At 43.9% G+C, this 23,970-nt stretch overlaps 1 protein-coding gene across 2 annotated transcripts; it reads left to right on the plus strand.

Moving 5' to 3' along the window:
- Positions 1 to 3,101: 3,101 nt before the first annotated feature.
- LOC103632668 (uncharacterized) lies at positions 3,102 to 12,667 on the plus strand. Of its 2 annotated transcripts, none has more exons than XM_008654421.3 (8): positions 3,102 to 3,402; positions 5,042 to 7,458; positions 7,577 to 7,695; positions 8,205 to 9,917; positions 10,083 to 10,131; positions 10,222 to 10,463; positions 10,601 to 10,705; positions 11,748 to 12,667. In XM_008654421.3, exons 2-8 carry the CDS (start codon positions 5,257 to 5,259, stop codon positions 11,974 to 11,976), a joined length of 4,659 nt encoding a protein of 1,552 aa, XP_008652643.1. In that variant the 5' UTR covers positions 3,102 to 3,402; positions 5,042 to 5,256; the 3' UTR covers positions 11,977 to 12,667. The 2 variants fall into 2 exon arrangements, with proteins under 2 accessions (XP_008652643.1, XP_020401154.1); XM_020545565.2 differs by having other exon boundaries at positions 3,182 to 3,402; positions 7,595 to 7,695.
- The last annotated feature ends 11,303 nt before the right edge of the window (positions 12,668 to 23,970 follow it).

Here is a 23,970-nt window from a genome sequence, read left to right on the forward strand (position 1 = left end):
AGACGATTCAGGACCCTACAATAGGAGCATGTCTCCTCTATCCGTAGACCGGATGGTTTGTACTCTGGTGCTGGACGATCCGCGCGCAAATGGTCGAAGAACCCTATATCTCGCCTTCCGAGAAGGACCTCGCCGGAGAGGAGAGTTCTAGTGGGTTAGTGGCGAATCTAGTCGGGGTCATCAAGAGCAGCTTTATTATATGATATAGATTTTCATAAACTTTAACAGTGTTTTGTTAAAGGATTTATAAATTTTATCGTGGTCGGCTGACCCCGATAAACAACCCTAAATCCACCCCTACAGTGGGTGTCCTGGGATCAACATGCCACCCAGGATGTCCTTGGATGACATAGAGTCAAAAAGGGGCGAAGATTTGAGGTTGGGGAAATAATGAAGCATGTCTCAATGATTTATTCATATATCTCCTTACTCGAATAAATATTATGTTACCTCACAGAAACGAGGATAGCTTGTTGATTAGATCGCTTGTGGTTGTACTTGTCATCTTGGGTTCATGAGTCCTGATTCAACGTAGGTGTTTGAATTTATAGCAAATCATTCCCTTCAACCACATGCATATGATGTTTCAAGACCAAATACCACAAAACAAACTATTATGAGTGTGTTTCCATGATTCTACCAAAGTCTATCCTACAACTTCAATATATGTTATTTGTTATGTATTTTATAAATAACTAACCATTGGAAACCATAAAACAAAAAAACACACACACACAAAACTTTTATACCAAGAGAGAGTAACCAAAAAATGCTACAATAATATATTGCATAGTTTTGTAGACACAAATATTTGTGAAGTGTAATAGAAGTTTCAATTCCTTTTGATGATCAATAACTTCTAAAAAGATCTAGCTTAGAACATGGAAGTTTATCTTGAAATATACTTTCCCCAAATGTTAATTAAACAGAAAATGAATTATCTGATGATCAATAACTTTTAAAAATACCTACCTTAGAACATGGAAGTTTATCTTGAAATATACTTTAACAGATGTTTAATTCAACAAAAAAATGAACTATCTACACGTAATACAGATAACTAATTCATGGTCAAGCCACATATATGGAGGCTATCATGCTCACAACACATAATCTTTTGTCTGCTTGGGATTATGAACATGTTTAGTTAGGCTATAAGGGTTAGTTTGAAAACTCAAATCCTTTTCGGTATTAGAGGGATTTGAGGGGAAAATAAATTAATTTCTCCATCAATCTCTTCTAATCTCGGAGGGGATTTGAGTTTCTAAACTAGTCCAAAGCCATGTAGATGTGTTCAGAACTATGAATGGTCTAACGTCTTAGAGCGATGCTTTGAGTAGATAGTCTTGCTCCGTCATTAACTAAATAAGCCATTATTATGTCTGTAGTGATAGAGTGGAATAAAAGTCAATATTTTACTACACATTTTGCACCACCATTACAACTTCCCTCAGTAAAAATTACTATATCTATTTCTCTATTGTATTAAAGCACCCGTTTCAACGGTTGTTCCGCGTCAATATTTAAAAAAAACCCTACATTTCTTTAGAATCAACTCGCACTTCTATAATCTCTTCTCTACTATTATAACATGAGAGTTTATGTAAAAAAGATGAAATTATGTATAAATGAGTGTTTAAACCTTGGTTGTTGACTCCACATTCACACCCACCTAATCAATAGAAAACATATGTTTTGTGCTTTATTAAAACAAAATTTATCCTATGTTATATATAAAAACCGTAGCAATGCACGACCATATGACTAGTCTCTTATAAGCCACGATCGAACGTAATACAATTTCATAAACCATACTAATATAATGATTATGCATTTCGATGACCCACAGTCATATTTGATACCCATAAAAAATAAATTTAATATCAAAATTAACATATGGTTCATATATTAGATATTAAACTGATAAGAACAAATATTATACTTTTTATAGCTCGCTCGGTCGTTTGTTATTTATCAGCCAGCGAGGTGGTACTATGTGGGAGTGTTGCATTGCGGGGTGACTTTTCTGTCATATCGTGTTGGGCTTGGGTGATTTCTAACATCTCATCTGCGATGTAATGGACCATTGATAGGCGAGAAGGGGGGAGTAACAGACTACACGTCTCGCATGTGACACACGACACATGAAACAAGTGCTTTAAAGGGCCAGAGAGTTTAACATCTATTTTTTTATATATTTGATTTATAAAAATTAAAAACAAGACAATACATTTAACTACCGATTTAATTATATCAAATTTATAGTGTAATAATTAAAACTGTTAGGTACAATAGTAATTAAGAGTTTTAACATTAGACACTTGACATGTGGCACGTGGTAGCCTCTTAGACATGTACAACCTAATTAAATGATGATCTTTTAAGGGGTCTTTAGAGACCTAAGTGAAGAAAATCAAGAGATAGACTTTTTGTAAAGAGCTCGTGTCTACATGACTCTATATGTATATTGTGTTTTGATTGTATTTATTATCTAGAGGCTCAAAGTTAGATCATAGAGTCTCTTGTATTTAGAAAACCATTTAAAGGCTCAGTGTTGTACTTGAACATGCCCTTAGAGCATCTCCAAGAGACTAACCAAATGACTCGTCAAGCCAAATATTGGCTACCCAATAGTAAAATAACTCTGCAACAGACTAGCCATCTGATTTTTCAATTTGGCTCATTCACTAATTAAATTTGGCTAGCCTATTCTGACTAGTCAAACTAAAAAGTTAGTCTGTTGGAGTAATATCTTATTATAGAGTATAATTTTTATAATAAGATAAATAAAGAGTCAAAATGGAGAGAAAAATAAAAAAGTCCCCCAAAGATACTCTTAAAAGAGATAGCAGAAGGATTGAAACCAAACATATCCATATCCCCCTCATTTACTCGCCACTTTACCGGCGGGCTCGCATCCCGATGGCTTTTCACTCCTCTCCTTCCTGCCCCCACCAGGCGTCCAGGCCACCACCCTATGCATCAGTCACTTTCCTCCCCTAACGCCGTCAGCTCTCGCCGTCACCCCCGCGCTCTCGATCCGACAGCCACGCCCCCGCGCCGACTGCAAATGGATGGCCGGGATCACCCGCTCCCGGTCCAGGGCGAACCGGGCTCACCGGCCGAGCCGGACCGGACGCGCCTTCGTTGAAACCTTCGCAGGGCCAGTACGCCACGCTTTATCTTGCACCCGCTCTCCGCGAGCTACAGCATACAGCTCTGTAGCGCCTTCTCTCTCTCTCTTGGCTCGCTCGCGCTGTGGAGCTCAAGACCCTCGCCATTCCGCCGCGGGAAACCCTAACCCTAGCCCTCGCACCGCTACGGGAGGCGCGGGAGAGTCCGGGTCGCGCCGCGCCGCCGATCCCGATCCAGACGCCGTTGCGCGGAGCCGCGCTGATCGAGGTAGGTCTCGCCCGAATCGGGCCGGAATTCGCGGCGTCGCTCCCCGGGTGCGCGTCTGCAGGGTGGTGAATCGGGCGGGCGGGGCCTCGCGCGGAGGGTCCGTGACGTGATCGGGTTTGGGGATTTTTTCAGGAGGAGAATGGTGCGGGCTTTTTATCCGGGGATCTGCGCGGGTGGGAAAATTGGGAGCTCAGTGCTGCTCGATCTCGCGGCGTTTTGGTCCCCGGTGCTCGGTGGAATGCTAAATTTTACGTTTCAGTGGGTAATTTGTGAGGGGTGGGCAGGGGTTTGGTGGATTCAAGCTTGGGTTTCAGGTCACCCGAGCTCAGGCTCTCGCTACAAGTGGCCCATTGAACGTTTATGCTTCCTTAGCTTGAGCCGCTCCTTGCCGCGTGCACCGGGATTTGGGCGTCTCATTTGGGGAGAAACGAGGGGATTTAGGAACGCCCCTGTACATGTGGCTCGCTTTGTTCCTGTTTCCCCCATTTTTTTTCCAGGGGACTTCTTGCTGTCGCGGTTCCTTCGAACTTTAAGCTCTTAGTATCTCGTCTAGTGGACGCGGCAGTGCAAACTGCTTCCTTTCTGTTTCTTCTGCATCTTAAAAGTCTTAGGCAGCTGCATCCCGTGTTTATGGGGGCAAAGGTCTGGATCTTGGCCTCAACAGGTGTATGGAGTGATGCTTCTTCAACTGTTGACATTTTTTTAACTACACTTTCTCTTGTATTTGCTTGATTTTGTGCCCCAAGTGTTCTGTGTTATGACTGTAGCTGGTTTTCAAGTGTAGGCCAACGTGATTGTCATCTGTAGTTTCCATTTGTGAACACACGTGTGTAGTTATTGTGCTGTGTGGGTCTTCTGTTCTTTTGTTGAGGTCATAGATGTGTATTGGCTGCTAATTCAGTTTCCTGTCATTTTTTGAAGTGAATACCCTATGCTAACCTTGAAACCCTTTTATATCTTTTTTTTTTGCGTTTTTATCTACATCCTTGTGCCTGTCAAAGTATGGCCACTGGTATTGATGAGGAGCTCCAGGATACTCAAGTACTTGCTCATGAGTTGTATGAAGCTCTTGTTCCTTGTCACTGTGATTGCACTAGTTTACTTCACTTGCTAGTTTCCAACTACATTAAGCTTAATTGACACCATCAGTTACAATCAAGGTTTTTTAGATATCAATTCATAAGCTCGTTTTTCCAATTAAAGTGCTACCACTGTGATTTTCTATGTCTGTTCTCGTGTGACCTGTGTGTGCTTTTGTGCACACCTGCATTGAACCATGTGCCTCATTTATGAACTATGCTTCTAAGCAAGAGGAGTTCCATTTTACTATTGATAGTTGATTTGGATTCAATTATTTATCTTCAAGTTATGGCGCTAATCTTTTTATAAATTGATAACATAGTGCTGGCACAATTTTGGTAACATCTGTTGTACTACTAGATGCTGCGTTGACTTTGTGTGCCTCTGTTGCTCACGAATTCCTTTAATATACCAATGTGGCTTGTTTGTATGGCTTGTGATCTTGTGGATTCTCCTAAATTGAGATGATTTTACGCAGCTAGGATATGGCTTGTTCTTTGGTTATTACATACTTATTTGTCAGTAGTCGTTTGATACAATGATTCTTCCACATTTGCAGTCTCTGGTGGAATAGAGGACGGACACTATTTCAGATTGCTTGGTGCTAGTTTATTTTTCCAACTCAGGGTGGACTTCTGGGTCTATCTTTCTCATCATAGAAGCAAACATTTGTGGAAGCTGCTTATAGCTATATATGATATGAAAGTTTGGGAACCATCAACTGCAAATTGGCCACTCTTTAACGGGCATTAGACCCTTAGGGACACTTCAGGAATGTCACATTTTCATCCCACACAGCATGCGGGTGACAATGATTTTCAGATGTGGCAGCAGCAGATGATGTTCAAGCAGTTGCAGGAGTTTCAGAGGCAGCAACAACTACAGCAATCTGATCATGGAGCCAGGATGCAGCCATCTTTTGGCCAGTTTCATGCTCCTGCAAAACCTTTACCTGCTGATCAATTGTCGACAATGTCAAATGAAATGGCCAACAATGAGGCCATGAATTCTGCATGGCCACATAATTTTACAGGTGGTGATCCCAGTTTGACAAGCAACTCCCAAATGTTGAATAATGGTAGCACAAATTGGGATCAGATTGTTGGTGCTCCTGGTGTAGGCAATTTCATGAACAGTTCAATGTTTGCGAATGCTCAGAATCAATCGATGAGACCAATGGGAATAGCTACCCACCAAGTGGATCAATCTTTTTATCCAATGCATCCTACCAGCAGCAGAGGGCATGGAAACCAGTATTCCCAATTTTTAGGGATTCATGCTGATTCTCAGAGTGCAGTGGCAAGGGTTGGTCCAGATCAGTCAGAAAAGACATCCAGACCATTCAACTCTTCAATGAATGAACATGGTCTTCATATGCAAGGTCCTGCCAGTTCGATGCATAATTTTCGTGGAAAAGGGGGTTTCTTGAATAACAGTCTGATGCAAAGTCAAGGTGATAGTATCAGGGCAGGCAGTCCGGTTACAGTGAATCAACTACAACATGGTATTCAAACCCAAGATTTTCATGGTAGGTCAAACCAAGTTGACCTTCAAGTGGGCATGCAAGATAAATCAGCAATGCAGGTAGGGCAAGCAAGTCGTGGGGCTAGCCTTGACCCCACCGAGGAGAAAATTTTATTTGGGGGCGATGAGGATGGCAACTGGGGAGCTTTGTTGAGGGGCGACAATGATAATGGCAATTCTTTGGACAATGATAATTATGGTGGTGGCTACTCATCTCTACAGAGTGGTAGCTGGAGTGCCCTTATGCAGGAAGCTCTCCAGTCTACAACCAGTGAAAACAGTCCCAAAGAAGAGTGGAGTGGCTTGAGTTTCCATAAAACTGAGCAGGTGATGGCTAACAATGCAACTTTATCAGGCCATGATGATAATAAGCTTACTAGGTTAAGCGGTGCAAACCTAGAAAATGCACGTCCTTCACCAACATCCAGCTACGCTGATGGAACAATGAATAACCCAAATCTCGCCAGTTTTCAGCATGCCATAAGGCCTCCATTCGAGCGAAGGGACCATATGACTCATGAATCTCCTAATGCTCCTGTTAACAATCATCAATCAACTTCTGAAGTCAACAATGGGTACATTCAACATGGCTTAAAACAAATTCAATCTGATGGAAGGCAAGAACAAGTGCACCTAGCAAATGGAATTTGGCCACATCAAAAGACTGAACTGCTCAGAAATAATTCACAGTCAACTGGTATGCATGCTACACCACCTGGTGCACATGGATTTTGGATTTCACAACAAAATACAGCTGATCACAATATGAATAGAGAGTCCAGTAATAACCAAAATGACTGGAAAGCTAACAATGTGCTTGGACAAGACATGCACAATAGCCAAAATGTCTTCAATAGCAATGAGAACTCTTGGAAGTCAACTGGAGGTAATGTTAATTCAGTCCAGAGACTTCAGCAGAGGAAGTCTGATGTAAGCACTACTAATGAAAGTTCAGATGGTAAAAGTATTAGCATGATGAGCTCAAGCATGTCAATGATGGCACAGGATCATTATCAGATGGTCACTAGTCGGAGTGGCGAGCAAATTGGCATGAACCGTAATATGGCGCATAGAGCTCCAGAAATCTCTGAATCACCAAGAAAAAGCACAGAACAAAGACCAGGTGATTTCAACCAGGAATATCTAAATGCAACTCCTAACGAAAGGCAAACACACACTTTAAACCATGGACAACACATAAGTGATTCTGCCCCCAGAAGGCATTCTATATTTGCTGGGAAGGAATCCGAAAATTTAGGTCAGTCTAGTCAGCAAGCAATGGGATCTTACATGTTGCAAAATCGTGCTATGGGGAGCTCTGGAATGAACATTGGCCCATCTCCAGGCAATCCAGTGTCAAATAATCTGTTTCCACCTCAGATGCGAAATAATCTGCAGCATCATTTTGGCACAAACTCCCTTGTTTCCAATAATATGCCTTCAGTAAGTGAGGTATGCTCCTATTTCATCTCCATGACTGCTGTGCTTGATTTTTTTTTGTTCGTTCTCGTCTCTATCATTACACATACTTGTGACGTTCTTATTCATGAGGCAATTCCCTTATTTGTAGAAAATGATGATGGCACAGGAACAACTTCAATCTCGACATGGTCTCCCTAATAGCTCTAGTGCATTACCTTTTGGAGGAGCTGATACTGGTCTGTCTCAGAACAGAGCAGTTCAAAACAGGTACTCCCTACTTCGTTTAATGCTTCCAACCAGGTCAATCCATAATAATTTTTTAACATCTAGTTGGTAATGTGAGGCTTCAGTTCCTGCTCATTTATTGCACAGTTGCATTTAATTCTTCTGCCATGATAAAACTGCTTCTGATCATAGGCTACTTTGATTTCCATTAGTACTGGAGAGGTTTACTTAAATGTCTGCTGCACTTGTCACTCTATGTGTAACCTTTGGCCGCATGCTAAACTAGCAGTCCATAATCTTTCTGGATGTGCAAATATTCGTGTTCTTTATTCTACTCTGATGTTTTTCAGTGTTCAGTAGCTCTGTTCTATGGGAGTTCTTTCTTGATTTAAGTAGTTTGTCCAGCATCTGTAGCCATCTAATGTTAATGTTTTCATAAGTAGCTCTGTTCTATGGGAGTTCTTTCTTGATTTAAGTAGTTTGTCCAGCATCTGTAGCCATCTAATCTTAATGTTTTCATAAGTAGCCTGATGAATACATGTTTTCTGTAGTCAACATATGCTTCAGCTTCTTCATAAGGTGGATAACTCAAGAAATAGCGATGTGGCTGCTGACATACCCAACAACCCCCTTGGCGTTGTTTCTGCCCAGCAACAACCTAACCATTCTTTGCAGGGATTTGGGTTGAGACTGGCACCACCATCCCAACGCCAATCAAATTCGGGTAATTTATGGTCTAGTCAGACTAATGTTGATGGCAAGCAATCTGACCACTCAGCACAAGATGATGACCGCACACCACAACCTTCCACGCCTAGCCAGTCATTGACTCCTCAGCATCAAAACTCTCAACCTTCACCATTTCACAGTTCAGAAACAGAAAATACCGGGCAACCAATTGCACGCTTTCCCCAGTTAAGTCCAGGTCAACATTATCCTGTCACAGATGATAGATCTGGTCCTGCACCCATGCTGCAGCAGCAGTCTCAGCAAAGCAACTTCGCAACAGTATTCAAGAATGTATGGACAAACATATCAGCACAGCGCCTAGGTGGTATGCAAGCTAACAAGATTACACCCAACATCCTTCAGTCTATGATGTTTCCAAATAATTCTTCAGCTTCCAACTTATGGAGCTCTCAGAAGGCAGATGATCAAGGGCAGAGGGCATCAACTCCATCAGATATTGCAACAACTTCAGCTAACTCACAGAATCAAGATCCAAAACGAGCTGCTGATAATGATGCAGGGTTAGCATCTTCCCAGAAGGCAAACCTAGAGTCGAAAGGAACTACCGTAACAGGAGGAAATGAATCCTTGCAGAAGCCTTTTTCAGATGGGAATTCCATGAATGCTGTTTCATCCTTTGCACAATTGCATCAGCAAGGCATCCTTGGTGCTAAACATGGGGAAAACCCAGGAGCCAATTTTCAGGCTATGAATTCTTCCCACAATAGTGTTAATAATAGTGGTGGCATTGTTTTACATGGAAGCCCAGCACCTTCAAACATTCAGCAGCAAAATTACTCTCTTCTACATCAAATGCATGCCTTGAGGCATACGGATATTGATCCAGGCAGTTTAGCTGGAAAGACGACAAGACCTGATGTTGGTTCTGATGCTTCACAGATTGACTGGAAATCTGGCCAGAGGTTTGCTCATGTAGACAATAACCAAACCAAATCAGCTGCAGATAACGTTGGAAGCCCTGGTGTCCCAGGGTCATTCACTTCAGACATGAAAATACTGAGTTTTGCTTCAAGGAGTGAGGAGAGAAATGTCAATATACCTTCTCATCTTCCATCTGGAGAGCGCCCGTTTCCTGGTATGGTTACTGCACAAAATGATAATCAGAATCAAGTTCAGCCTATGGGCACAAGTGCAACATCAAATTCTGTTGAAAGCAGTGAGAGGCCGAGGATAAACCCTCAAATGGCACCTTCGTGGTTTGGACACTACGGAAACTATAGAAATGGTCAGAGTGTTGCTGTGCTTAATGCTCAGAAGCCCACGGCTTTGCCATATAATTTTCCGAAAGTTCCTTGTAACAATGAAAATAATAACTCTGCTGAAAATAGAGTTGAATCTGGCCAATCTGTTACGCCTGGGCATCATCTCCCATCAACAAGAATGGAAGCTTTGGTTCCTTCCAATGTAAAAGTATCTCCAATGATGAGAAGGCCTAAGAAGCGTAAAGCTATGGACTCTGCACTTGTTTCTTGGCATAAAATAATTGAAAGCCCACAAAACTTGAGGAGCATCAGGTAAACATCATACCTTGTGCTGAAGGTTCCAGTAATGTTTCAACACATTCTATGTTTAAGTTACCACCAGTTTTGTGACTTTCCCTTATCTTTATTCCTTGATTGAATTGTTTTCATCTATATGGTTCTGATGTTGCTTACAAACATGAAAACCTTTATTCACAGCACATCTGAGATGGACTGGGCTTGGGCAGCTAATCGGTTAATCGAGAAGGTTAGTACAACTTTATGATTCTACTATTTCAGTTCTTGTCCATATTGGTTCAAGAGATTTATCTTGATGCTGAACTAAATTCTGGAACAGGATGAAGCAGAAACTTCAGACGATACTTCTTTACATTATTTACCGCGGAAGAGGCTAATTTTGACAACCCAGTTGATTCAGCAACTTCTCCCTTCTATACCAGCAACCATTCTGAGAGCTCAAGCTGTGTCTGCTTTTGAAAGTGCGACATACACTCTATCAATGCTGACACTAAGGGATGCATGCAGCATGGCATCATCATCATTATATAACTCTTGCTCCCCTGTGGAGGATGAAAATAAGTAAGTCTTTCAGAAAATAAATGGTTATTATCATGTGCTTTTGCTTATTATTTTTTATAAGCATGAAGGACATGCTTGTTTGGACATCCTTGTTGTTCAAATCCTCATTTTACTGATTTTACTCTATCATGGACTAGCCCATCTGAACAAACAAGAAGTGCTAAGAAAATGGAAGACAAAGTGTCTAAGGTCGTGGAAGTCTTTGTTGGAAGAATCCGGAAGATGGAAAATGACTTTATAAGGTATGCAATGGCTAATGACTGTAATGGTTTTCATTGGTGTATGGTTCTTTATCCTCCTCAACATTAGATGCAATTATGTTTAAGAATGCCATTATAATACGTCCCTTTGACCGCTTGGAATTTCTGGCAGCACCAGCATATCTTGGACTGAGACCTTGAAAGTTAAAGCACCATTTATTTTTGTTACACATAAGAGAGACTGAATTGGATAATAGTACATGAGAGATGCAAGAGGGAAACCCCCGACTAGGAGATTACACCAGTACCCTTGACTATTATACCTGAACAATTTTATAATGGAATTTGGAAGAAATAAGTACAGTTATTATTCAGGCTGCTGTTGTGCTATCACTTTTGGTGTTTGGCACCAAACCATTACGAAGTAGATGCGCTTCTCGTCTCCCTGTCCATGTATAGCATTTTAAGTCCAAGTAGAAAATTCTGGAAAATAATAAATCAAAAGTAAAAGGGAAATGAGACAAATGATACTACTAACCACAATTTTTTCCTTGAACTTTTTTGGCTTTGAACTGAAATTTCCAAGGATGCTGCAGCAACTCATACTTTAAAAGACTATTTTCCTCCAGAATGTTCTTGTTAGTTTAGCACCCAATGCTGAAGCTTAATGAAATTGTTTGCACCTCAAGAGTTTGCACTTCATATATTTGCTAGTGTACTCTGGGGATGACTGAATGAATAATTTTGAAATTGTAGCTATGCTTTCTTCTTTCTAATTTTCTCCCCACATTTCCACCTGTAGTTGGAAGTGAATTTTAAAGTGTTGGTACAAGTGCAAGCCGCAGTGTTGACTAATATTTTCATCTATAGCTACGTTTGTCATGATATTTGTTTTCGCATGAGCCATCGAAACCATTTCCTTCCTGTATTTGGATAACTAATAACTATCCCGCCCTGTATCCTAGGAGGATTCCTAAATTAGTTTTGTGCTGATACATCTATATTAAGCTCAAATGAAACACGATTTTTTATCAACACAATTTGCCTCCTTTTCGGTTGAAACACAATTTGCCTCTTGTTACAGTTTGAACAAGAGGGCCTCGATGTTGGATGTGCAACTGGAGTGCCAAGATCTGGAGAGAATTTCTATCGTAAATCGTTTGGGAAGATTTCATGGCCGGAACCATGCAGCAGCAGTCGAGAGTTCATCTGCTTCAGAAATGACTCCCCGGAGAATTTTTCCTGAAAGACATGTCATGTCTTTTGCAGTCCCTGGAAATCTTCCTGAAGGAGTACACTGTTTATCACTCTAGTGGAATGATCTTCAATTACTCTCTAGCCACTCAGATGATCTCAGGTTGCGCCCCGTGATTCCCAGTGCTCCTTATCCATGCAAAACATGGCCAAACAGAAGAGTCATATTATCAAGAGGTAACTAGAGAACCGGAAGCGTCACAATACCACGATGAGGGCAGGCCAGGGGACGTGTTCCAGCCGATCAAGTCTGTGCTGGCTGTGGTTGTTGTCCCTTATATCAAGTATAGGTCCATGTATATTGTGGAAAGTCAAGGAAAAAACTGTGGATCTCCCATCATTTTTCTCTGATGAAGAGTAATTAACTTCAGATTTTTTTAGAGAAGTCGATGCATACTAGCTTAGTACATCTAGCGAGTTTCTTCGCTATTTGTCAGTCTCTAAGAAATCCCTGATGATGGAGTGTTGGCAGGCTAGAGTGGAGATAATAATGTGAGCCTTTCTCTGGGTTCTTTGGTTCCTTTAGGATGGGATGCAAATTGGCTAGTGTGTCCAGTCTAACTGACCACCCTTGTTAGGCAGCAGTTAATTACTAGTTTTATGTAGTGCTGAAAGCATTCATGGAACAAGTGGCGGGTAAAGTGCTTGGAAATTCTTGTAACTTGTGTACCCGTGATGTTTAAAGCGCTAACGGGCTATTGTAAATTTAAAGTGCCAATATTCCTGAGGTTATATTTTGTTTCATGCAAATTGGCTAGTGTCTCCAGCTGTGTCAGTGTGTTAAGGTAACTGAAGCTGAGCTGGTTGCTCAGCCCATACAAAATGTAACAGCACAAACTGCTTTGATCTTTGAACAAAGCACTCAACCCTTGGCGAGATGCTCAAGATAATACTCCAAGTCAAAAGTCAAAACCTAGGTAGCAATCCGACACCAAAATCAGCTTCGTCTCTTGAAATAAAATTACATCGTCAGAACATATAAGGATATCTGAGGGACACCCCTCAGAATAATAAAAGAGCTCACACAGATTTCATGTTTGAAACAAGCTATCTCAAGCATAGTACATATTTATGACATATACTGTTAATGCAGCAGACTAACATGATTTATAATGGTATCCGACAAGTAAAAACTGAACAGTGTAGTAATAGATGTCTCAGGCGCAACTGCACAAGCTGTCAAGTCACCCAAAAGGCCCAGATCTTAACACTGAGCCTAGCATATAGCTTAACAAAATGCATGTACCTGTACATCGACCATCTGTGCCAATTCCATACTGAGTATTAATCGCCCGATCTGCAGAACTAATTCTTCTCAGATCATGCATCTCTGAACTCGTAGCATTCCCCAGACCAGCCACCAACACCAACTCACCAAGATTCTTCTTCTTTTCTTCCTTTTGCCTACAGAAAACAACCAATGCAACACAACTATTGGAGTTCAACGATACATTAGCCGGGGCAGGTCAAACAGCAAACTACTATTGGAGTCCAAATCATGTCCATAGCCTCGATTTATCCGGCTGGCCGATGTCGTTTGAGCCGGTGAACCAGCAACATAGACGCGCCCTCTGCTGCAGCGGCGCGATCCGGCGCTTCAGGAAGTCTCCAACCACGTGCATCGACGTCAGGCCGCCCGTCACCAAGCTCTTGATCCTGTCTAGTATGAACTGGAACTCCGGCGCCAGGGATGGCTTGGCCCTCCACTGCTTCCGGTCGAGTCTTGGCTCGTCGCTCGGCAGGGCGAGGCGGTCGTTGGCCTCCGCGCTGGCGATCACCCAGTCGTCGCGCAGTTCTCCCACCTTGCGCCGCCAAGGGAGGGGATGTAGGCGCCGGCCGAATCCGGCCTTGTCTGGAAGTAGTAGGCGCTGAGGTGGTCCTTCGCCTTCCCCAACTTTACCAGCACAAAGAAATGGCGGAATAGGGAGGTGCAGGGCGCCACCTCCACGAACATCTCACACAGGTGGGCGAAGATGGCCGCCTGGAGGATGGAGTGGGGGTGAGGTGCTGAAGCTGGAGGCCGAGCTCCTCCAACAACAGCAAGAAGAAAGGCGAGATCGACAGTGCCAACCCGCAGGAGAGGTAGGAGACGACGAGCACGAATTCCCCGGTGGCGAGATCACCGAGGGGAGTGGCGCCGGCGCGGATCCTTCCGGCGAACGCTGGCGCGCTCCATCCGAGCAGGTTGCGCACCAGTTTGAGTGCCCCTCGGACTGGAAACGCTCGGGATGGACTAGCAAGGCCATGGCGACTACGGCGGCGGAAAGCATAAGAGCGCAAATGCAAAGAGGCACAAAGAGCTCGAAGGCGAAAGGGCACAGCAGTTGGAGAAAATGCGAAAGCGTAACTGTTGCATGCGGGGTGAATCCTTTTTCAAGGAAGACTCTCCCGCTCGCACCCCGAGACGCCGCAGAAAATCTCGCCCGACGCGCACCAAAGCAACCCAGCCTATGACACGGGGGCCCGGGTCCACAAGTCATACAGCTGGTGTGCGGGTCTCCGAGTGCTGAGAAGGCGAACCGTCACGCGAGGAGCGAACCACCGCCCGCGGTAGTACGCCTCTTCATCTCCGCCGAAAACAACGGCCCAGTCTATGACACGGGGGGGGGGGGGGGCGGGCCCACGAGTCATACTCCCTGGGCGTCGGTTCCTGGGTGCAGAAAGAGCGAACCGCCGCTCGCGCCAGTACTACGCCTCCTCGGGCCCACCGCAGAAGACAAACAAGGTGAATTTTTAAACCGATGCAGCGGTATCGAGGCGCCTCGCGCGTGGCCCGGCGGAACCATCAGGCGTGGGGGCCGCGGGTCAGTCAGCCGTGGGGACAGATGTGGCAGTTGGCGTGTGAGAGCACCTAGAGGGGGGGGTGAATAGGTGATCCTGTAAAACTTAAACTTAAGCCACAAAACTTGGTTAAGTGTTAGCACAATAATCACCAAGTGGCTAGAGAGAAGTCTCAGCAAAACACAATAACCACAAGAGAACTATCACAGAGATGACACAATGGTTTATCCCGTGGTTCGGCCAAGACCAACGCTTGCCTACTCCACGTTGTGGTGTCCCAACGGACGAGGGTTGCAATCAACCCCTCTCAAGCGGTCCAAAGACCCACTTGAATACCACGGTGTTTTGCTTGCTTTACTATATCCCGTTTGCGAGGAATCTCCACACTTTGGAGCCTCTCGCCCTTACACTTGAAGTTCACAAAGAAACACGGAGTAAGGGAGGGATGAGCAACACACACAAGACTCAAAAATCAGAGCAACAACACGCACACAAGTCGCAACAAGAGCTCGCAACACAACCCAATGAGTTTACAACTCAACTAGAGCTCTAGATGCTATCACAAAGAAACAAATGCGTGGAATCGAAGTCTCGGTGCTTAGGATTGCTTTGAGTATTCTTGGTATTCTCCTCCATGCGCCTAGGGGTCCCTTTTATAGCCCCAAGGCAGCTAGGAGCCGTTGAGAGCAATCTGGGAAGGCAATTCTTGCCTTCTGTCGCGTGGCGCACCGGACAGTCCGGTGCACACCGGACACTGTCCGGTGCCCGATTTCTTTCCTTAACTGACGCAGCCGACCGTTGGCAGCCAGAGAGCCGTTGGCGCACCGGACATGTCCGGTGCACACCGGACAGTCCGGTGCCCCCTTCTAGCCGTTGGCTCGGCCACGTGTCCCGCGCAGATCGCGCGGCCGACCGTTGGCCCGGCCGACCGTTGGCTCACCGGACAGTCCGGTGCACACCGGACAGTCCGATGAATTATAGCCGTACGTCGCCGGTGAATTCCCGAGAGCGGCCAGTTCGCTCGAGCCAGCCTGGCGCACCGGACACTGTCCGGTGCACACCGGACAGTCCGGTGCCCCCAGACTTAGCAGACTTTGGCTGAACAAAGCCATCTCATTTCCAATTCGATTTTTCCTGTTTCCAGCACTTAGATACAATACATTAGTCTCTAAAACAATGTACTAAGTCTGAGAAACATACCTTTATCCTTGATTTGTACTTTGTCCACCATTTTACACTTAGGCACTTGTGTTGGACACTAAATCACCAAAATACTTAGAAATGGCCCAAGGGCACATTTCCCTTTCAATCTCCCCCTTTTTGATGATTTATGCCAACACAATATAAAGCAAGTAGAACAAACACAAAATCAATTCAAATAAGAACTCAAATTGTTTTGATTTAAATTTGACATATATGGATCACTCTTTGCCACCACTTGGTTTGTTTTTGCAAATCAAACTCAAATTTCCATTTCTAAGTCAAACACACATGTTAAGACACAAAGAGAGTCATTCCAAAAGAAATTGATTCAAGATTTCAAAAACTCCCCTTTTTCCCATAATCAACATTTCTCCCCACAAGAAGCCAACTTTTGACAAGAGAGACAGTAAAAGAGTTTTGACAAACCAAAAGCTCTATTCTAAAAGCTCTATTCTACTATTTTCAAAATCTCTCAAGTGGTAGCTGATCCATTTATCGCTTTGGCCTTTATTTTCTCCCCCTTTGGCATCAATCACCAAAACGGGATTAATCTTGGCCCTAGGACCCCATTGCCTTACCAAAATCTTCAATAAGAATGCAAAGGCAATAAGAGTACATGAGATGAACTTGGAATAAGTTACCCTCTCATCGGAGTGCAGTGGAAGTCTTTCATGGTCCAAGTCCACCTTTTCCCTTTCAAACCTCCTTTGAGACTAAATTAAGCAAACTCAAGCACATGATTAGTCTCAAAGGGTCAAGTTGTAGCACAGCTCCCCCTAAATATGTGCATCACTTGCAAAAAGGACTTGTGAGGTCTGGGGAGTGTTTGTACAACTTGAGCACCATAAGTAAGCAATGAAATGCATAGGGAACATGATCAAAGGCATAAACACATGTATGCTATAAATCAATCCAAGTTCCGCGAATCTAGGACATTTAGCTCACTACGCAACCTGCAAAAGGTCTTCTCATCTAGCGGCTTGGTAAAGATATCGGCTAGCTGGTTCTCGGTGCTAACATGAAACACTTCGATATCTCCCTTTTGCTGGTGGTCTCTCAAAAAGTGATGCCGGATGTCTATGTGCTTTGTGCGGCTGTGTTCAACAGGATTTTCCGCCATGCAGATAGCACTCTCATTATCACATAGGAGTGGGACTTTGCTCAGATTGTAGCCAAAGTCCCTGAGGGTTTGCCTCATCCAAAGTAGTTGCGCGCAGCACTGTCCTGCGGCAACGTACTCGGCCTCAGCGGTGGATAGGGCAACGAAAGTTTGTTTTTTAGAGTTCCATGACACCAGGGACCTTCGTAAGAATTGGCACGTCCCCGATGTACTCTTCCTATCGACCTTACATCCAGCATAGTCGAAATCTGAATATCCAATCAAGTCAAAGGTAGATGTTGGGGACTTGTTCTCAAGTGCTAAGAGTTAAGAACAAGGCAACATAGAAAATGTTAATCGTTAACGCCCTTCGTCCTTCGAAGCATTATTTCCCTTAGGATATAATGACTTGCGGACGAAGGTTATGAAGGACATACCTTCATAAATTCATCAAACAATGACGAAGGATAAAATATAAAGAATGTAAAAGAACATATGAACAATCATTTATTATTATTGAACATAAGCAAAAGTATTATTGAACTATAAGTGTACCTTCAATCGGAAGGAAATGATAGTACAAGCGTGACGCAAAAAGCGAATGCCAAGTCAGCGTGAACAGTACGGGGATACTGTTCACCTATTTATAGACACGGGACACAGCCCCTACAAAATTACATTCATGCCCTTTACATTTGACAATAACTCTATAGTAATCTATCGAGGTCTGAATAGCCTTTTCATCTTTAAGTCGGTTCCACTCTTTGCTGTTACGCCGAAGCTTTCCTGCTCAACACCTTCGGCTCTGTATCAAGCTTCGTATTATTCCGGTCTGCTGCAATGCCGACTTTAGTCTGAGGGTACCTGTTCACATATTGTACTACAGAAATACTGTTAAATCCTGTTTTTGAGGACCTTCGGACGCCGAAGGTCCCCAACAGTAGCCCCTCGCAATATTAATTTGTTTGAAATAATAAATTTAGATTGCGATATGGACGAAGGCTTTACGCCGAAGGTCCGAAAAAACACCTTCCCTTTGCTAGAATAGCAACATTCAATGACAAGTGGGGCCTTTCAACTTTCAACGTACCGAGCGTATAAATACGGCCATACCGCAAACTCATTTTGCACGCTTTCTGGCCAACCACTCCCGCTCACTCAATTTTTAGCTCTTGTGCACTGTGATTTGCTAAGCTTTTAGCTTTGAAGCTTCGGCTTTGAAAACAGTTTTTTAGTGTTTCCGAAGATGTCTGAAGCTGCTAAGAAGGCTGCTGCTGAGATGAAGCTGAGTCTTGATGAAGAGAAGAACTTAGGGTTTCTTATAGCGATGTCGAAGACCAACACAGAGAAAATCACCAAGGAGATTCTGGAAGGGCTGTCTGAAGATACTGGTGACAGTGAAAGTTATGATGTGGACAGCGGTGGCGAAGACTCCGAAGATCGCCCCTGGCGACCAAGCCATTCAGTTTATGGTAAATCAACTATCAAAGAGAATCATCTTGTTAACATGAGAGGAAGGTACTTCCGGGATTTGTCCGCTGTGAGGGCCGACGAAGGGGAGAAGACCTGTCCACACCCCGAAGAGAATGAAGTCGTAGTGTTCCGAAGCTTTCTGAAGGCTGGGCTGCGATTGCCCTTGAGCAGCTTCGTCGTGGAGGTGCTGAAGATTTTTGAAGTCTATCTTCACCAACTTACCCCCGAGGCAATCATAAGGCTGAATATCTTCGTGTGGGTCGTGCGAAGCCAAGGTCTGAAGCCTGATGCAAAAAGTTTCTGCAATATGCACGAATTATCATACGAGACAATACCTTGGGGTAAGGAACAGTATCACAATAACTTTGGCTGCTACAATTTTGTTTCTCGGTCTGGGTCAAGCTGCCCCGTGCCAACTTTTCGGAAAAGATGGCCCAGCGGCTGGATGACAGAATGGTTTTATGTAAAAAATGATCTGAAAGCACGGGAAGACATCAAAGGTATAATCATGCGTCCTATTTGGCAAAGCTTCGGCCTTCGGAGGCCGAAGGTTGAAATGAATGAAGCCGCCGAAGAGTGCCAAAGAGCCTTCGGTGTTGTCTGCTCTTTTATAGGAACAAGGGACTTAGTACAAGAGCATATCGCCTTCAGGGTGTGGCCGCTTGCGGAGAAATGGGAAATGCCACAAGAAACCATTAAAGAGGCCGACAAAGGTGGACTTATCAGGTTTAAGTACACTTTTAAATTTGGAGATAAATTTATTGAGCCAGATGATGAGTGGTTGAAAAGCATTGACAATTTAAATGATGAGCTGCTTGGGACCTACTCGAAGGCCGAAGATAATGCAATGTCAGCAGCCTTCGGAGGCCGAAAAAAGAAGAGACTGAATCGGGTATTTGATGCCATCGGGTTTGTCTACCCTGATTATTGCTATCCCATTCGAAGGCAGAAGAGAAAAAACACAACCTCTGGAAAAGAAGAAGCTGCAGCTGCTCCTAGCGAGCCAGAACCGAAAAGGAAAAAGATAAAGGTTCTTACGCATCGGCCGCGTTATATTGAACCAGCTTCGGTGCCCGAGTTTACCGGAAAAACTTCTTCGGCCACCGAAGCTGAAAAACCAACCGAGCCAGCCTTGTTGCCAGAGATCGCAGAAACGGCCGAAGTGCCACCAAAGATAGAATCGGAACAATCAAACATTTTATTGTCAGAAACAAAAGAGAAAGCCGAAGCGCCGTCCATAGAAAAAATTGAAGAGGTAAAAGAAGCAACTGAGGGCTCCAAAACATCCGGAGTTTTGAGTCCTGCAGCAAACATTGAGACAGTAAAGAATCAAAAAGTGCCAGCCATGACTCCGAAAAGAAAGAGGATGGCCAATGTGCTAGATGTACTGGAAACAATCAAATCTTCAAGCACACCTCCGAAGAAGGCTGCTGTTGCTTCTGAAACAACAGCTGAAATTTCTGGTTCTACAGCTCCAGAGCAAGAAATTGAAGCCGAAGCTGGGCCCTCAGAGCCCGCAAAGGCAAAAGCCTTGGAAAGTGAAGCAGAAAAAATAACAAAGCCAACTTTTGTTGAAGAAACTGGTGTTGTTACCCCCGAAGCATCCCCAAAATTCGTGATTATATTTTTCGTCATGCTTCGGGGAAAAAATTATCAGAAAAAGAAGAACAAGAGGCCCAGCACTATGCCCAAAAGTTGAAATATCCGAAGGGGGCGTTGATATTTAATGGCAGTGGAGAAGAAGATTTCTTGTATTGTCTCCCCGACAGCAAGGAAATTTCTGTCTGTCGGGAGATGAGCAGAAGCTTTGGATTCCCAACTTTAGAAGACGGACTTTCGGTGCTGTTAAAGAACGATCTGGCTGACAGCCTAGCTTACAACAGTTTAAAGGTGCGACAAATGGAATTCTTGTATTTTTTGTCGAGTTCAAAAAATTTTCCGTTTGTTTAAAACTATTGACACAGACATGTTCCTGTTTGCAGGGCCTGATACTCAGCAATGCCCTCAGGGCCCAGAAAGATGCTGAAGACGAAGGTTGTACTATAGCCCTGAGCAACCTTCGTTCCGAAGTAATTGAACTGAGGAACGAAGGTCTCGAAAAAGACAAAATATTATACTCATTGATAGATAAAATAAAGGAGGACGAAGCTGCTTTTAAAAGTCAAGCTGAAGCTCAGAAACGCGAAATTGAAGACCTTCGGAAACAACTGGCCAGAGCCAAAGAAGAACGTATACTTGAAGAAACAAAGCGTGAACTCAGCGATCAATGGGCAGATCACCTAGAAGTGACTGTTGAAGAGCTTCGTTCATCCAAAAAGAGATGCTACAATAAATCTATAGATTGTGTTAAAAAATTAAAGGCTAGCTTCACCAAGGTCGGCGCATTCTCAAGTGAGGAAAACTTTTCGAGGGGCAATCCCGAAGGTGTCATTGAATGGATTGACCACGAAGCTGAAGCCTTCGAAGAAATTTTAAATAGCCGAGGAGATATATGTGCCTTCTCTGGCGCCAGAGGGATTGCCACCATTTTAGAGAAGAAGGGCTGCGAACATGTAAAAATTTTAGCACAGTCCGAAGCTGCTTTGTCCTTTGAAGATACAAAAGATCCTTCGGCCGAAGCTAGCATAATTGGTGGAAAGTTTTTTACCGATATCTGGGATAATGGTGGCCGAGAAATGGCCGGAGAAATTATTCGAAGAAGTGAAAAGGGCATTCACGATGCGAGAGAAGTAGCTGAGACTGCTGTCAAGAGCGCAGAAGCCGAAGGTCAATTAGGTACTAAATAATAGTTTTTATCGTGTTGTAATCTTTAGGCTTTTAAGATCTGTTTGCGATTTGTAATAGCAATGTAGCCGTGTCCTGCTTCAGATCCGACTAAAGCGCCTTCGGACCCTCAGCTGAAAGGGGACGACGAAATTAAAAAGATGGCCGAAGATATTATGGACGAAGTCGTCAATCGGCTCCTGAATGAGGCTGCAGAAGTCGTTTTGAGAGAGGATTAAACATTTTTGTAAAAAACTTCTGAAATGTAATATAGTGTAACATTTTGTAACCCCGAATGTAATATATCTATTTTTGTTACTCAATTCTTTACGATGCATGAAACTTTACACACGTACCGTTTTTGAGTCTTTGGCGAAAAAACACCTTCCCTTCTTTTCATGCTTCGTGAAGAAGAATTACCATTTATCACAACAATATCCGAAGTATCCTGAAAGAGTGTTGAAGCTTCGTAGAAACATGCTACAAGGCTATACTTCAGAAATCAATATTGTTGCTCCTTGTGACTTGGCATGATTTGCCCCTTTTTCAAAGCGTTTTCCCGAAGATTGATATCATATTTCTTTCTTATGCCACATGCAGTATGATGTATGATGCTTATGTTATGCAAAGATGTGATGATGCTATGCTATGTAAGGTGATATTCCGAAGGTACACACATATCTGCGCGATAAAACACATAATCTTTTTGTGAATCATCGTTGACTTTTTGCTATAAGCCTCCCTTAGGAGCTTCTTCGCCTTTTACTTCAGCGGAATCAGCGTTGACTTTTCGCTGTAAGCTCTGGATTCCCTTAGGAACGTCTTTGGAGCTTCTTCGCCTTTTACTTAGGCGGTATCAGCGTTGACTTTTCGCTGTAAGCTCTGCATTCCCTTAGGAACGTCTTTGGAGCTTCTTCGCCTTTTACTTAGGCGGTATCAGCGTTGACTTTTCGCTGTATGCTCTGCATTCCTTTTGGAACGACTTTGGAGCAGAAAACTTACACTGCGCTCCCTTCGGAGCGGCTTTTTGTGACTTCGTCAAACTTACTCTGCGTTCGTTAGAACGACTTTTTGTTGCTTCGAAGGATTTTGGGTAGTTCGAAAGTCCTTCTTATTATCACAAGTCTTTGAATTTTGATCAATTTAAGCCTGTGGAGGAAACAACATATTTTTTGTAGGAATTAACGAAACTAATTACACGAAACCTAAACAATGTCCTTTATTACAGAAAATAAAACTGAATGAAAAAGATTGCTTATTAAGGTAGGATATTTGTCAATAGATGTGCTTTGACTCTGGCACAGTGTTGTTGACTGTACGAGCTTCGGACTGCTCTCTGAAGTCCCTCTGGTGTGGAGTATACCGGCTCCCTTCTGGCTGCTGGCCTTGTTGCAACGGAGGTGGAGGCGGAGGCTGTTGCCAGGAAGCTTGAGGCTGACTTGCCGAAGCAACAGAGACTGCAGGATGGTTGCCCACATATTCTGGGATGTAGGGCGAATGATACGAAGCTGTATGCATGACCTGCTTCGGCTGAGCTTGTTGTGCTGCTGCTTCAGCTATTTCCTTTTGCTTCTGAATAGTGACATGGCACATCCTGGTAGTATGGCCTTTGTTCTCACCGCAGAATAAGCAAAAGATTCGTCTCGGTTGATCGCCAAATCTTCCTCCGAAGCCCCTGGCGCCTCTGCCTCTTGGAGCTGGAGGTCGGAAGGAACTTTGTTGTTGCCCTGAAGCCTGTGAGGAGTATTGTGGCCTTTGTTGCTGACTCCCTTTATCATCATTCTGAGTGGAATTGTGAATTGACCTGACATGCCTCGGGTAAAACCTTCCTCCGAAGCCCCTGGTCATTTCAGAAAACCTGAAAGCCTCCTCCCTTCTTTGACGAAAATCATTGTCAGCTCGAATGTATTCGTCCATCTTCTGGAGCAGCTTTTCCAGCGTTTGTGGTGGCTTCCTGGCAAAATACTGTGCTGACGGCCCTGGCCGAAGCCCCTTGATCATAGCCTCAATGACAATCTCATTGGGCACTGTTGGCGCCTGTGCCCTCAATCGTAGAAACCTTCGAACATATGCCTGAAGGTACTCTTCATGGTCCTGGGTGCATTGGAAGAGAGCCTGAGCAGTGACCGGCTTCGTCTGAAACCCTTGAAAGCTAGTTAACAGCAAGTCCTTCAGCTTCTGCCATGAGGTGATCGTTCCTGGCCGAAGGGAGGAATACCAGGTTTGAGCAACGCTTCTGACAGCCATAACGAAAGATTTGGCCATGACTGAAGCGTTGCCACCGTACGAAGACACTGTTGCTTCGTAGCTCATCAAAAACTGCTTCGGGTCTGAGTGGCCATCAAATACGGGGAGCTGAGGCGGCTTGTAGGACGGAGGCCAAGGTGTAGCCTGCAGCTCAGCGGACAGGGGAGAAACATCATCAAAAACAAAATTCCCATGATGGAAATTGTCATACCAGTCATCTTCGTTGGGAAAGCCCTCCTGATGAAGGTCTTGATGCTGAGGCCTTCGGTGTTGCTCATCCTGAGCAAGATGACGAACTTCTTCAGAGGCTTCGTCTATCTGCCTCTGCAGTTCAGCTAGCCTGGCCATCTTCTCCTTCTTGCGTTGAACCTGCTGCTGAAGGATTTCCAGATTTTGAATCTCCTGATCTAGATCATCCTCCGGAGGTGTTGGACTGGTTGCCTTCCTCTTCTGGCTTCGTGCCTCTCTAAGAGAAAGGACGTCTTGA

Source organism: Zea mays, chromosome 1 (assembly GCF_902167145.1).
Source record: "Zea mays cultivar B73 chromosome 1, Zm-B73-REFERENCE-NAM-5.0, whole genome shotgun sequence".
Lineage (NCBI taxonomy): Eukaryota > Viridiplantae > Streptophyta > Magnoliopsida > Poales > Poaceae > Zea > Zea mays.